Source organism: Pseudorasbora parva, chromosome 7 (genome assembly GCF_024679245.1).
Source record: "Pseudorasbora parva isolate DD20220531a chromosome 7, ASM2467924v1, whole genome shotgun sequence".
In the NCBI taxonomy this organism is placed as follows: Eukaryota; Metazoa; Chordata; class Actinopteri; order Cypriniformes; family Gobionidae; genus Pseudorasbora; species Pseudorasbora parva.
The window spans coordinates 8,727,342-8,742,730 of NC_090178.1; the positions used below are offsets into that span (position 1 = coordinate 8,727,342).

At 39.3% G+C, this 15,389-nt stretch overlaps 1 protein-coding gene across 1 annotated transcript in view; it reads right to left on the reverse strand.

Moving 5' to 3' along the window:
- The window catches only part of syngap1b (synaptic Ras GTPase activating protein 1b), a 203,012-nt gene extending 189,394 nt beyond the window's left edge, over window positions 1-13,618 (reverse strand). The window contains 1 exon segment of the mRNA XM_067447984.1: window positions 13,295-13,618. Within this exon segment, the coding sequence (XP_067304085.1) occupies window positions 13,295-13,316 (22 nt within the window). The 5' untranslated portion in view covers window positions 13,317-13,618.
- Between the last annotated feature and the right edge of the window lie 1,771 nt (window positions 13,619-15,389).

Here is a 15,389-nt window from a genome sequence, read left to right on the forward strand (position 1 = left end):
CAGCCTGCGTTCTTTGACGCGGTGCCTGTTCCCATTGGTGATGGTGGTGGGCGAGAGCGGGCCGGTGACGGGTGGTAATGAGTCTCGCGGCCAAGTGACGGGAGCATAAAAGGAGGAGCGAAGGCAGCGAAAGACGAGAGAGGACCAGGCCTGGATTTTATGTTATGTTATGTTTTGTTTACAATCTGTTGTGTGTGTGCGGGCAGTCGTCCGTGAGGGGCTGCCGGCGGTTTACTTTCGTTTTGTTTATTTATTTTGAAATTAAAAATGTTTGTTGAATGTTCGCCGGTTCCCGCCTCCTTCCTTCCATCAACAAACCCGTTACACTGGTGCTGAAACCCGAGAGGAAGGAGGGACATGCTGTCGAAGAGCCTTCACTGCTGAAGGGGATCGCGGTGCTGAGGAGGTCGGGCAGCGCGGATAAATGAAGACTGCGAGGGCTGCCCGAGGCGTTGGTGCTGGAGCGAGGAAGGTGGGACAGAGAGCTTGCTGCCATGCCCCTGGGTCGAGGTGGGGTGGCTGCCTTCCGAGAGGGAGAGGAGGAGTCGCCAGGTCTGCTGTGTGTGTGCGGGCAGTCGCCTGTGAGGGGCTGCCCGTGGTTTACTTTCGTTTTGTTTATTTATTTTGAAATTAAAAAAGTTTTTTGAATGTTCGCCAGTTCCCGCCTCCTTTCCATCAACGAACCCGCTACAATTAAATGTTTAATATTGCTGTAATCATTCAGCAAGTGCTATGCTATTCTATCAAAGCATTGTTACCAATTAGCAAGCATTTATTGAGATACTATAAGTTAAAAGCACAATATGTAAGATTTTTGTAATAAAATATTCAAAAACAACTTGCACAGTGCGATATATTTTATGCATATGTATTGTTCAAATTTAGTATGTTTGTTTTAAACATGTAAAACTGTGCAGCATTAACCCACCAAATCATTTGAAAAATATTCATATTATTAGTAACAGGCTAATATAGCATTACATTTCACGTTCCTAAAAAAATAGTGTTATCAAACGTACCGGTAATACAAAAACTATTGCCTCATTCGTGATTCATGCATTTCATACATCTCTGGATGGTGAAAAAGACATCTATCGTTCTATTCTCCTTCAGCATCATCAAGCTTTGCGTTTGTTACTGTTTTGAAAATGTGATCTCTGGCGACAAAAAACGTACATATTGTACCTTTAAGGATAGCCAAGTTTCCACTACTAGAACTATTTTACATGTTCTGTATGAATGAGCTTACTCAAATATTTTAAGTTACGCACAATTAAAATGTATGAGTACAAAATCTGAAAGTTCTGCTTATTTAAACTTTAAATTTCTTTCTTTCTTTTTTAGTTTACAGTGAAGAGGGGGAAAGAATGCTAACAGGTTATAACGTAACACAATGCAAGAAATTTAATGACATCTGATTCATTGAGAAACATTGTTGACGGGGCAAAAAAAGCATCTGGATACAGTTTCATGTCTAACTATATTAAGACAATGTCACCAAGTAGATTTTTACATTTGTGTGAGTGGTGTTTTCCCATGCTAGGCTGTTGTGGGTGGTTGCCACGTCACTGCTATGCAGTTGCTAAGGTTTTCTGAGTGGTTTTTAGCAAGTTACTATATGGTTGCACCCCCTCAATGATATTCTAGCTTGCCATGGTCTATAGTCTATGCGTAAAAGTATGTTAGTGATTGAGCTTCACAAAAAGTAATATCTCTTCCTCTAGTACACCTCTTCTCACCGATCTCATGAAATACTCAGGACGAGTTCCACAGCCAAATTTAATAAGGTTAGGGGTTTGTTCAAATCCCTTGAGTATGAGCAATAATAAAAATGATGCTTGTCTTAGCAAAAAACACTAATTAGCATGTTCCGCTTACAGCTGAAAATATGAAATTATCACAAACTGTAGCTGCTGTTTATGTGCATACCATTCAAAAGTTTTTGAAAGATGTCTTTAATGCTCATCAAGGCTGCATTTTATTTTATCAATAGTTACACATTTTTATAAACAATTCTATCGGACATAGAACGTTTTGTGTCAGCAAGAATTATTATTATTTTTATTTTTTTGGAGGGGGGGACTTTGATGGAGTATTTCTGTGTCAAAAATACTCCTTCCGGTTTCTCACAAGTTTCGGAGAGTTTTTTTTCGAGTATGGGTCGACTTGACGTTAATAGATCGGAAGGTCCTTGTATGGGCCGTACGGGCTCTTCTCCCGGTAGGAGAGAAGCAGGAGAGGAAATGCACGCCCATAAACACTGCTCTCAGCTGCAGATCCACTCGTCCGTGAACACTTATGTCATTATAGTCCGCGCCGCGCTTCTCTTTATTCCTATGGGTGACATCAAGCGACTTCAACGCTTCAGCACAGCATTCCGGGAAGGCAGCGCTGCATTTGAACCAATTTGAACGCAGAAATGACGGAAAGCTTCACAAAATCGCTTCAGTCGCGTCGCAAAGTGGCTCTCCACCACTTTGTGGAAGAGAAGTTTAAAGTCCACCATTCACTGCTGTCACAGGACTTCACCAAATCATACCAAAGAAGTGTGTTTTTGACGGAGCGGTCCCAGCGATAAAGGTTCAGTCCTCCTTTGGAAGCAGCTGGTGAGTAAATCTGCTTCAAATGTCTGTGCTGTTGGCTATCGTCGCGTGAGTAAACATCAGTAAACGACACGATCGCGTACTTCGTCATTCAGATGCGCTAACGGTTACTCCATTGTTGTTCTATGTATAACGTTACACTAGTCTGACGTGCAAAACCGTTTTGCTTGCTACTGCTAAGGTTTAGTCGCATACAATAGTCCATAAACCGAATCATGTCCTCATAAACTGCGAGTAAACACACACAAATGTTGACAGGCCACTAAATACAGTACATACCACAGAGACGGACGTCCTGCTGTTGCTGTTTCTCCTGTTCAATTTATTTCAGCCTCCAGATCTGATTCTGGATCATATATCTATTAGCTGAATCTGATCGATAGCCATGGGCTTCTTCACGCTTGAGGACGTCACCGCTTTGCGCGCTTGTCATTCTTTAGCTCCGCCCACACGATATACGCCTCGGCGCTCGTTTTTTTCTGGAAAGACTCGGTACAGCCTATATTTCTTTTATAAATATAATAAAACTAAAGACTTTTTGGAGAGATATGAAGGATGCAATACTACTCTATAGGTACTCAAGATTGACATGAGATTGACTGAAACTGAGTGTTTCACCCCCCCTTTAAATTGATCAAAAGTGACAGTAAAGATATATATAAATGCTGCAAAAGATTCTATTTAAAATAAATGCTGTTATTTAAAATTTTCTATTCATTAAAGAATCCTGAAAAAATGTTTTACACAGCTGTTTTCAAAATCTATAATAATCACAAATGTTTCTTACAGATTAAAAACGTTTGAATGGCAGTGTATTTTTCTGGAAATAAATAAATAAATAATTGGATTTTCAGCATCATTACTCCAGTCCTCAGTGTCACATGATCTTTCAGAAATCATTCTAATAAGCTGATTTCATATATATATATATATATATATATATATATATATATATATATATATATATATATATATATATATATATATATATATATATATATATATATATATATATATATATATATTATCAGTGTTAAAAATAGAAATTGTGATACATGTTTTTCAGGATATAATTAGAAAGAGAGAACCGCTTTTATTTGAAAGAGTCTTTTCTAGCACAATAATTGTCTTTATTCATCAATTTAATGAATCCAGGCTGAATAAAAAATATATATTTTTCAAAAAAGAAAAAAACGTACACACCCCTAAACTTTTGAATGGTAGGTATAAAAACCCTTATTAAAACTTTTACTATTGAAATGACTGATGGATGTAATGTCTCTTATGAACACCTTATTCTGACTTTGGCTTTAGGTTTTCTGGCCCTATGACCTTCTGGCAACATGAATAGTTAAAAACCAATCAAAATAGGGAGATCATCTTTTCTACAAAAGCCTGTTAAGTCAAGCTGTAGGCTAAACATTTGAGTATAATTGAATTACTATAAAGCTGACTTTATAATAAGGGAACATCTTCCAGGCCTCTTATATGGTCCGGTGAGAATATTAAAACCCAGGAGTACAGTGATTTATTCTGCCCTGCTCCGGTCAGAGTGAGTCAGAAGCTCTCTTCCAAAAACTGAAGGCTACCAAACCTCTCTACCAAAAACTACCTAACCAGCATTTAAAGTCATATTCTCAATATATATTTCAATATTCTGACAGAATCTAAATGAAATGGCACTTATTTAACCCAGTATTTTATTATATTGCTTATTATAGTATTGTGTAGTTAGCTTACGCCAAATGCTACGGCAAAACTATTTGATTTGAGTCTCCCATGCACTTTATGGGGTACGTGGAGTCACTAGCTATGTGTAGCACTTTTCTGAGATATGAAGGATGCAATACTACTCTATAGGTACTCAAGATTGACATGAGATTGACTGAAACTGAGTGTTTCACCCCCCCCCCCCCCTTTAAAGGTATGGCAGGCAAATGTCAGAGCGGCTAGCTATAGCAAGTTAGCTTTGAAAGCATGAGATCTCTCTCTCCCTTTAGAGCGTCTCTAAAGCCACGCCTCCTTCAAAACACATGAACGCGTACAGCAGGGAGCTCATGAGAGACGGCGTTAAACTACCTCATGTCTCAAAGCACATAACAGTACAAGAATAATGAACATAAACAACTTAAAGAGCTCTAACCTGTACCATCTGACTTCTGCAGATTCATTTCGGCATTGATAGTGTTGCCATTGAAACGCATCAATTAGAGTCACAAACTGCTCCAAGTATAACATCACAGGTTTCCATCTCTTCCAAATTACAGTAGTTATACTGATATGCCAACATTGTCGCTATATGATAAATTAAAATAATCTGATAACATCACTGTTTTCTCCAGTACGACTGTACAGCCAAATCTAATTTTGTCTCAATATTATCCTGTTTGACACTGTGAAGCTGCTTTGACACAATCGTGATTGTAAAAGCGCTATACAAATAAAGTTGATTGATTGATTGAGTTATTGCGTGAACATAGCATAAGCTGGTTATTTGGGTTTAGGAGGAACTGTAAACGGTGGGTGCTGTTTCGGTTGCGGTGCTTGGTGACGGAAGTCTGTCTAACTGCATAGCATGAAACGCGCTGATGACGTCTGCGCGAGCAGGTGAGCTGAGGAATGAAAACGCATGCATTGACAGGAAGGTAGGACATTGTATCATTGCTTTCGGACCAAATACTATGATTGGATGACACAAATACATTTAGACCACTTATCTTAGTGATTGCTATCAGGATGTGAAGAGACTTTCAACCAGCATAAAAAAATGTTTCAGGAACAAATTGCCTACAATGCCTTTAAGGTCACGCTACACTTTTCATTCCATTGACTTCCATTCATGTGCATGCAAATGCGCAAAAGGAAACGCAAGCTCAAGCGAATACGTTTTTCATTTTGCTGTGTTCTAAAGTTCAAGTTTGGTGAACTCTGACCTGTGAACTCATATCATGTGAATACCAATAGAAGATTGATAAACCACAGTGTGACACACACACACACACACATATATATATATATATATATATATATATATATATATATATATATATATATATATATATATATATATATATATATATATATATATATATATATATATATATACACACATACACATACACACATACACATACACATACACATACACATCACACACAATGTCGACTCACCTAGATTTCTCAACAGTTTTTCAGCATCCCTCCACCACCCTGACTCCTCACTCTTGGCATGTTCCTACCACAGCCAGGACTACAGGAGGAGTACTCTGGATTCGGGCCAAATACCGAGCTCAGAGCACTCTCTTCGGACGGCACACCAAATACGCATGCCTTTTTTTTATCTGACTTATTTGTAAGTGTGAACTTATGAAGGTTATTTTGGGATATCACATAAAAAATGCTGGACGGAAACGCTAAGATGCTCATAAATTCTAAAAATGCACAAACAAAACTCAACTGAGTCGGATACATTTTTTATCTGATTAGAAAGCATGTGCATAAACTACAACGGAAACCATTTACCAAATAAATTCCTTGATGTGCATCAAAAAAGACATGTGACTTTGTGATGGGATGGCATAACTAGACCAACCAGCGGGCCGATCTTGTTGCACAGCATCTGAAATGCCTGAGCTAAGTCTGTGGTCAAAGTGTTTCAGTTTAATTACCTCCCAGAACTGTCTTACAGGAGTGTGTTCCCAAACAGCAGGCATCCGCCTCAGAAAGCAAGTTTACATGAGCGTGTTTATTGCGTTTCATCGGCGCGCACTGAGGAGTAATATATTATATACAAAATGTTTAATATACAGTGGCTTCTCCTACTGCATCAATTTCCATTTTTTATGTGATATTTATCAGCAGTTTATCAAGAAGTGATGATTTTGTCCTTTTCAACTCACTGGATGGAAGGGTTGCTTTATTCGCAAATGTTTATGTGATATTCCAAATTTGCGCATACATTAAATTCACAACTTTGGATGGAAACATAGCTAACAATGACAAAATGCATAATAAGCTCTACATCTTATACAGTGCCTTGCGACAGTATTCGGCCCCCTTGAACTTTGCGACCTTTTGCGACATTTCAGGCTTCAAACATAAAGATATGAAACTGTAATTTTTTGTGAAGAATCAACAACTAATGGGACACAATCATGAAGTGGAATGACATTTATTGGATATTTCAAACTTTTTTAACAAATCAAAAACTGAAAAATTAGGCATGCAAAATTATTCGGCCCCCTTAAGTTAATAGTTTGTAGCGCCACCTTTTGCTGCGATTACAGCTGTAAGTCGCTTGGGGTGTGTCTCGATCAGTTTTGCACATCGAGAGCTGAACATTTTTGCCCATTCCTCCTTGCAGAACAGCTCGAGCTCAGTGAGGTTGGATGGAGAGCGTTTGTGAACAGCAGTTTTCAGTTCTTTCCACAGATTCTCGATTGGATTCAGGTCTCGACTTTGACTTGGCCATTCTAACACCTGGATATGTTTATTTTTCAACCACTCCATTGTAGATTTTGCTTTATGTTATGGATCATTGACTTGTTGGAAGACAAATCTCCGTCCCAGTCTCAGGTCTTCCACATGTTTGGTGTGTCTCCCAGGTGGCTTGTGGCAAACTTTAAACAACACTTTTTTTTAGGGATATCTTTAAGAAATGGCTTTCTTCTTGCCACTCTTCCATAAAGGCCAGAATTGTGCAGTATACGAATGATTGTTGTCCTATGGACAGAGTCACCCACCTCAGCTGTAGATCTCTGCAGTTCGTCCAGAGTGATCATGGGCCTCTTGGCTGCATCTCTGATCAGTCTTCTCCTTGTATGAGCTGAAAGTTTAGAGGGACAGCCAGGTCTTGGTAGATTTGCAGTGGTCTGATACTCCTTCCATTTCAATATTATCGCTTGCACAGTGCTCCTTGGGATGTTTAAAGCTTGGGAAATCTTTTTGTATCCAAATCCGACTTTAAACTTCTCCACAACAGTATCTCGGACCTGCCTGGTGTGTTCCTTGTTCTTCATGATGCTCTCTGCGCTTTAAACGGACCTCGGAGACTATCACAGTGCAGGTGCATTTATACGGAGACTTGATTACCCACAGGTGGATTCTATTTATCATCATTAGTCATTTAGGTCAACATTGGATCATTCAGAGATCCTCACTGAACTTCTGGAGAGAGTTTGCTGCACTGAAAGTAAAGGGAAAATTTTGCACGCCCAATTTTTCAGTTTTTGATTTGTTAAAAAAGTTTAAAATATCCAATAAATGTCATTCCACTTCATGATTGTGTCCCATTAGTTGTTGATTCTTCACAAAAAAATTACAGTTTTATATCTTTATGTTTGAAGCCTGAAATGTGGCAAAAGGTCGCAAAGTTCAAGGGGGCCGAATACTTTCGCAAGGCACTGTATGTTTATTCATGAGGTCTCGGCCCAATATCATGACTATGCTAATGAGAATGCAAATACATTTTTTTAAAAAAAAGGCAGATGAACTTTGACTATAGTCCTACTCAGAGGCTGTCAACTCAAAGCCTGCTGCATATCGCACACAAAACTGGTAAGAACTTCCTCAATCTGAAAAAGTACTTAAAGACAAAAAGGGTTGTTTGGGTTACCATGGAAGTGTGCATGTAATACACTGTTTAAATTGGTCTACAACTATCTAAGAATTTTTTGAACACGTGTTATAATTTATTGCTGATATCACATTCTGAAAGCACATTCGATGCACACACACACACAAAAAAAAAAAATTTGGGCAGATGGTCAAATGTCAAGCTACATTAGACTTAACTGACCACACTTAAAGGGATAGGTCAACCAAAAATATTCAGAACACAAATTTTTTTTGATGAAATCTGAAAGCTTTCGGTCCCTCTGCTGACAGCTACACAACTATCACTTTGACACTTTAAAAAGTAAAACTATTTGAGCTGTTTAGTCCAAATTGTCATAAGAGACTCAATAATGAAAATAAGCTTTATATGATGTAAAGATTTAATGTTGACTTTTATTCACATATAAACATTGAGCTGCGTACATAAACAGAAACTCAACTGAACCTGTTTGACAGGCAAGAACACACCTCAAGGAATCTCAAACGTGATGCGTAACATGAGAATGAACCTCACAGGCTCTTGCAGAATCTCAAACGTGATGCATAACATGACAATGAACCTCATTGGTTCTTCCAGAAGCTCAAACATGATGCGTAACATGAGAATGAACCTCATTGGTTCTTCCAGAAACTCAAACGTGATGCATAACATGACAATGAACCTCATTGGTTCCTCCAGAAACTCAAACGTGATGCGTAACATGAGAATGAACCTTATTGGTTCTTGCTGAAGCTCAAACGTGATGCGTAACATAAGAACGAACCTCATTGGTTCTTGCAGAAGCTCAAACGTGATGCGTAACATGAAAATAAACCTCATTGGTTTTTGCTGAAGCTCAAACGTGATGCGTAACATGAGAATGAACCTCATTGGTTCTTGCTGAAGCTCAAACGTGATGCGTAACATGAGAATGAAACTCATTGGTTCTTGCTGAAGCTCAAACGTGATGCGTAACATGAAAATAAACCTCATTGGTTCTTGCAGAAACTCAAACGTGATGCGTAACATGAGAATGAACCTCATTGGTTTTTGCTGAAGCTCAAAGGTGATGCGTAACATGAGAATGAACCTCATTGGTTCTTGCAGAAACTCAAACGTGATGCGTAACATGAGAATGAACCTCATTGGTTCTTGCAGAAGCTCAAACGTGATGCGTAACATGAAAATAAACCTCATTGGTTCTTGCTGAAGCTCAAACGTGATGCGCAACATGAGAATGAACCTCATTGGTTTTTGCAGAAACTCAAACGTGATGCGTAACATGAGAATGAACCTCACTGGTTTTTGCAGAAACTCAAACGTGATGCGTAACATGAGAATGAACCTCATTGGTTCTTGTGGAAGCTTAAACGTGCTGCGCAACACAATAGAATGAACCTCATTAGTTCTTGAGGAAGCCCAAACGTGCTTCATAATACAAGAATAAACCTCATTGGTTCTTGTGTAAGCTCAAACGTGACACCATAACACTAGAATGAACCTCACTGGGTCTTGCGGAAGCACAAATGTACTGCGTAACATCATTTGTGCTCAGAAGATGAACAAAAGTCTTACAGGTTTGGAACGATAAGAGGGTGTTTTAGTAATGACAGAATTTCATTTTGGGGTGAACTATCGCTTTAAACCCATTCACACCAAGAAAGATAACTATAACTAACTTTATTAGCGTCCACACCAGTGCACAATATTTTTCTGTTTATTTTATACAGTTTTGTCAGTCTGACACATTAAATACTCAATCTCTTTAAAGCAGGATGGATTCTGATTATCATTGAAATATGTCTTTAGACATTAATAACAGGCAGCAGAAGTTTTCACATTAACATTATAGTTGGTATAACATTCACATTATGAGGCTTTTAGGAGATTTAGACTATTAGGTTTTAATTTATTTTGATGGTCCCTTTAACACATTCTGTTGACTATAAGTAACGTTGCAGGGTCAGTAGAGCAGGGCCACAGCTAGCAAAGTATGATATGAGGTTAGGCCCCTTACCGCAACCATTCCACATCAAACATACAAGCCAACCTAGCGATCCAAAATCTTTGTCAGCAGCTGTGAGCATAAAGCCCGCAGACCTTTTTACATGTTTGTTTGACTCTATTTTATTTTTGATAATGAACAACAGGCTGGGATGTCAAATTGGCAGTGCTAGAACTGACATAGTATGAGTGCGCAAGGTGCCGGCGCGATCACTTGGATTTTTTCCCTCAGCAGTGGAAACAATTTAAAGGGGTAGTACTTCAGCACTTCAGTACTTCAGAATCTGTATTTAATGTAGTCATTTATGTAGTAGAAATGTGAAATTATTTTTGAATTTGGTGCTTTCTAGACAGAAAATGTATTTTTGTCTCATGGGGATGAACGACAACAATTCCCAGGATGCTTTGCTGCCCTGTGAGGCCACCACTACTGAATCACTGTGACTGAGTTGGAGAACAGACACTACAATTAAATACTGAACGTGTCTGTTCAATATAATGAGTGAATCGCCACACGAGTGTCAAAGCACTAACGCTGAAGGAGTCAGATTACATTGACCGTGATGAATGAGCTGAATGAGCTCTCGTGATGAGAGCTGAGGTAATCGCGACCGCGCTCGCGGCATAAATTCACACCGCGTGTTCAGACTGGCGCATTTTCAGTTCATGCCTTTGGAAGCTTAACTTTCATAAAAATGTATTTGAGAAGTTAAAACACTTACAATTTGCTCAGCATAGCTCCGTTTACATGAATGCCTGTAGCTGCTAGCTGAGCTGTGAGCATAGACAGTAAAAGAAATGGACAGAGCTATTCCATTGACTTCAACGGCGGAAAGTGATGTCAGTAAAGGAGCACTCACTTCCTGATGACTGAGCGAACTGCGCAGGCTCAGACTGAGCTTGACGACGTAGATGTGACGTGAGCAACCTGTCTGACAGCTGTAGGTCTTCTAGTAGTTGTGGAAAGTTAAATCTGAATCACGTTCTTTAAATATTTTCTCCCATTGCTTTTGGCTCACTATGGGCTTCTCCTCATTCTTCCCCCTTGACTTTATCAGACTTTATGTCTCCACGTCCCCCCGACTGTCTCATAGACAGTAAAAGATTGCCTGCGAGCGTCTCCTCAGGTCTATACGGTAATTTCTCAACTGTGTGACAGAGTCGCATTGGTTATGACGCAATCGTTAGCCTATTTTTACAAAAACAGCTTCTACGGGGCGATAGTGTAAGATACAAGGTAACGGAGCCTTTTATGCATTGTCGTGTTTCTTTAGAAATAAACCATGGACAAATGGAGTCTTTAATCGCCTCAGATGTAAAGTTATTCACTGTCAAAGTGACTTAAAAATGAATGGGAGTCAATAGGATGCTAACAGGTGATGGCTTGGTTAGCAATGGCCGCCCCTATGGGTGGAACGCTTTCCGAGTGCCCGATTACCCCCTTGGCTGTGAGTGTGATTCCCCATCCCCCATGCGTGGGTGTAAAACATGGGGAAATGGCTACCTCTGCTGGCTGTAGTCTTTAGCCTTTGGCCAAAATTCCTTCGATGACGCAAATATCGTCAATTATCAATCATTTGAATATACTCCAGGGTTTCTACTGATACAAAGCCATATGCTAATCGTTGAAGTAACCCTTTAATACTCTCTTATTTATGGCCATACAGAAGAGTACATAATTCAAAATGTTGATGAAGAAAAGTGGTTGACTACGCAACTAAAGCTAACATTAGGCTACAATAAAGGAAGCTCCGTAAATAAATACCTTTCTTTTCAAAGAACTGAGTGAGTATTAGTTGGCCAGTTTTCTCTCTTGCTACCCTGTTTTCGGTTTTGATGCCCGGACTTATACAAAGTTCTTCAAACTTGAAGACATCTCTCATTTGACAGCTTACCATCGGATCTCAATTAGTGACTATAGGCTACGTAGGGCAGGACAGAAGAACCCCCCCCCCCCCCCCCACACACACACACACACACACACACACACACACTCCCCTGTAGTAGAGTATTAGTAGATTGGTAGGGTTAGGGTTAGAATAAATTGACATAGTTGTATAAAGTTACTTATAGTCAACAGAATGTTCAAATTTATCAAAATAAAGTGTTACCGACTTATGTGATGCATTTCTTTAGATGCTGACCATAGTCGACTTACACTGTTGAACTCGTTCCAAAACTGCAAAACAATTATTCTCCCTAATGGAACAAACATTAGAAGAAAATTCCCATTAGAAAAGCCTCTTTGCAAAACAAATTGAAAACAGCTTAGGTGGAACTCAGGCGCATTATACTCTCAAAATCAGTTTCCATGCTTTGACTTTGAACTGACGGAGGTCAGTCATTGGGTAAGTTACTTCTCAACCCAGTAAGTCATCCTTCATTTTTCATCAATCAATATAACCAAAGCAACCATTTATGCTATGTCCACAAAAACATAACCAGCTGCGCTCAAATACTAGAGCCAAACTAACATAATTTTACATTCAGCAAAAGACAAAACATCAAAATATAAGTCTGATGAAGTTGACGCCTCACAAAAGATCAATGACTAATAATATTGCATGCACAGAAAAATAAGCATGAATGATCAGTGCTCCTCACTCAACAGCAATACGCTTTTTTAAAAAAAACTATTAAGTGACTTAAAATATTGATGCACCTGAGGATCACAGATGCAACCTAATAAGCTTTTTCCCCTAAAGCATGCAGTGACATCCCAGTCAGGTACTTCACAAAACTCATACAAACACAAAAAGTATCCAAATGAAAGGATATTTTGCTTGTAGTGAGCATCTGAGACATTTCATATACACAATTCAATATAATTACACTAACCAGTGAGCTGCCATGCAGCGGGATAGAGACCCTGCACGGTTTGCAGGTGCTTAAACAGATTGTAAAACGTTGTAAAGGGCAGAGGGGTCTCTAACCCTCACGAGCACACAGAAGCTTCCTGACTTGGAGTGATAAAATGACAGCAGTCCTCCACCTGCATCACTGAGAGCATCAGCAGCAGTGGTACTCTAGCGCAGGAGGACGCTGAGGGAGGAACACGGAGGATGCAGCAGAAATGTGACGAGTCTTCTTACCTTGAAAGGGAACATATGACATGTTCCAACGGCATTGAACGTGCTCTCAGTGTCTCATCAGTCTCTCGACATGCGAAAATATCCTTCAGCAGTCAAAGGAAGGCAAAAACCCCTCTTGTGCTCATGGACTGCGTCGACGCTGGAGCGATATTCCCGTAATGCGAATGGACAAATCGAAACAAAATCATCGTCCATGCTCGACTAGAGCCATTGGAATGATTACAGCCCGTATATCGCATCACATATCACACACGCGCAAAACAAGAGTGATGAAGAAGAAGAGAACGAAGGGAGAGAGAGAAAGAGAGATAGAGAGAAGGGGGCGGTGAAGAGAGCGCGCGCGCGTATGTGTGTGCGCGTTTACCAGTGTAGATCGATCCAAATGCACTGTGTGTATGCCTGTAAATTGGATGTAATATAATCCCATTTAGATTCACATCACAATTAACCATGTAAATACCATTCGAATATGAATACGATAATCATATCGGAGTAGGCTACTACGGTAGGCTATTTATATCTCATGCCTTTGCTGGGTTCTGAAGTTACACGATGAGTGAACAGTTCATTTGAACTTCTGTGTAAAATCTTATATAATTTAACCTTTATCCAACTCACAAACTAATATAATACTATCACTTTTAAAGCGCTTTCCTTATGATAAACAATGCTATATGTTTTCAACCCATGATGTTTTGGTCAGATATGGATAAACCGAACCGTACGGTTCTAAACGGTTGAGTTTGTCCGTATCTGACACAAACATTAGGAAGTGAAACAACCCAGCCTATTTAAACAGTTTAAGGCAAAGTATCACTATTAATATTGCTCATATTTGGGCTTAGTTTAATTTCCTGAACTATTACCCGGGGTAATAGTTCAGGAAATTAAACTAAGCACAAATACCCGGTTTCACAGACAGCTTAAATGTAGCTAATCCCAGACTAAAATGCATGTTTGAGCTGTTTTAACTGAAAAAATTAAGCCTGTACTGACTTAAAATATGTCAGTGCCATTGTTCTTTCTAAAGATGCACACCATAATATAAAAGTTTATAAAAGCTACTTAAATGTCCTAAAGGAACAAAGGCCTAATCTAAACCTTGTCTGTGAGACAGGTGTCATGAGAAGTCCTGTCCTCTGTGAAATAGTGTCCGCTTAGGACCCCTGAGCGATTCTGAAAGAACTTGGGTAATCTGTTCAGAGCCTGATTACAATTCTTACAGATCACATTTAGATTTTTTGCCGTTTAATTAAATTGTGTTAAAATAGTCTTCAAAGTCTTGAAAATCATGTTTCATATAGTATAACCAAAGCTATAATTTGTGAGGCATATCTCATTCTTAAATGTTTTGTTGTTAGCTTATAGTTTATACAACCACGGTTGCACTTACCCTACATTTTAAAAGTCCTAGTCCCGCTTTAAAGGGATAGTTCACCCAAAAAGGAACATTTGATGTTTATATTATACAAGCAATGGTTGGAGTTGAAAATTTTTCATTTGTATTTTACTGAACAAACAAACTCTCCTAAACACTGGGTTTTGATGGGCGTGCAACACTGGAGACTTGGAAGTAAACGCCCACGGCTAGGATTGGAGAAGATTGGCATATTTAATGACCTTTAGTTCCCCTGTCATACCTATGCCCCCGTCAGTTTACATGAGGGAGAGATTATTTTGAAAGCGGCAACCGGAATTCTCTCGATCACAGGGCTCATAAACGTCTTTATCAAACAAACATAATGATTTATCTCTCATCCACCGACGATTGATAGGTCTATTGTTTTTGTATTACATGTCCCACACGATTGGTCGTTATAAGCGCGAACCGTGAGCACACACACACGTGCATGCCCTTCAAATGTCAAGTCAACAGAGAAATAGCGCAGATCAAGAAAGGAATATTATGAAATTTATCGCCCTGCCGACGGGCTTCCGTTTTGGTAGGCCGTCTGGAAAACACACAGCCGCGGGACATTGGGCTTTGCGAGCCCTGGCCCATACATGAGTCCAGCGTGCTAAAGGTATGTTCTGTTATACACGTACACATAAGCAAAACAATCTATAACAATGCAATACTATTACATATAAAAAC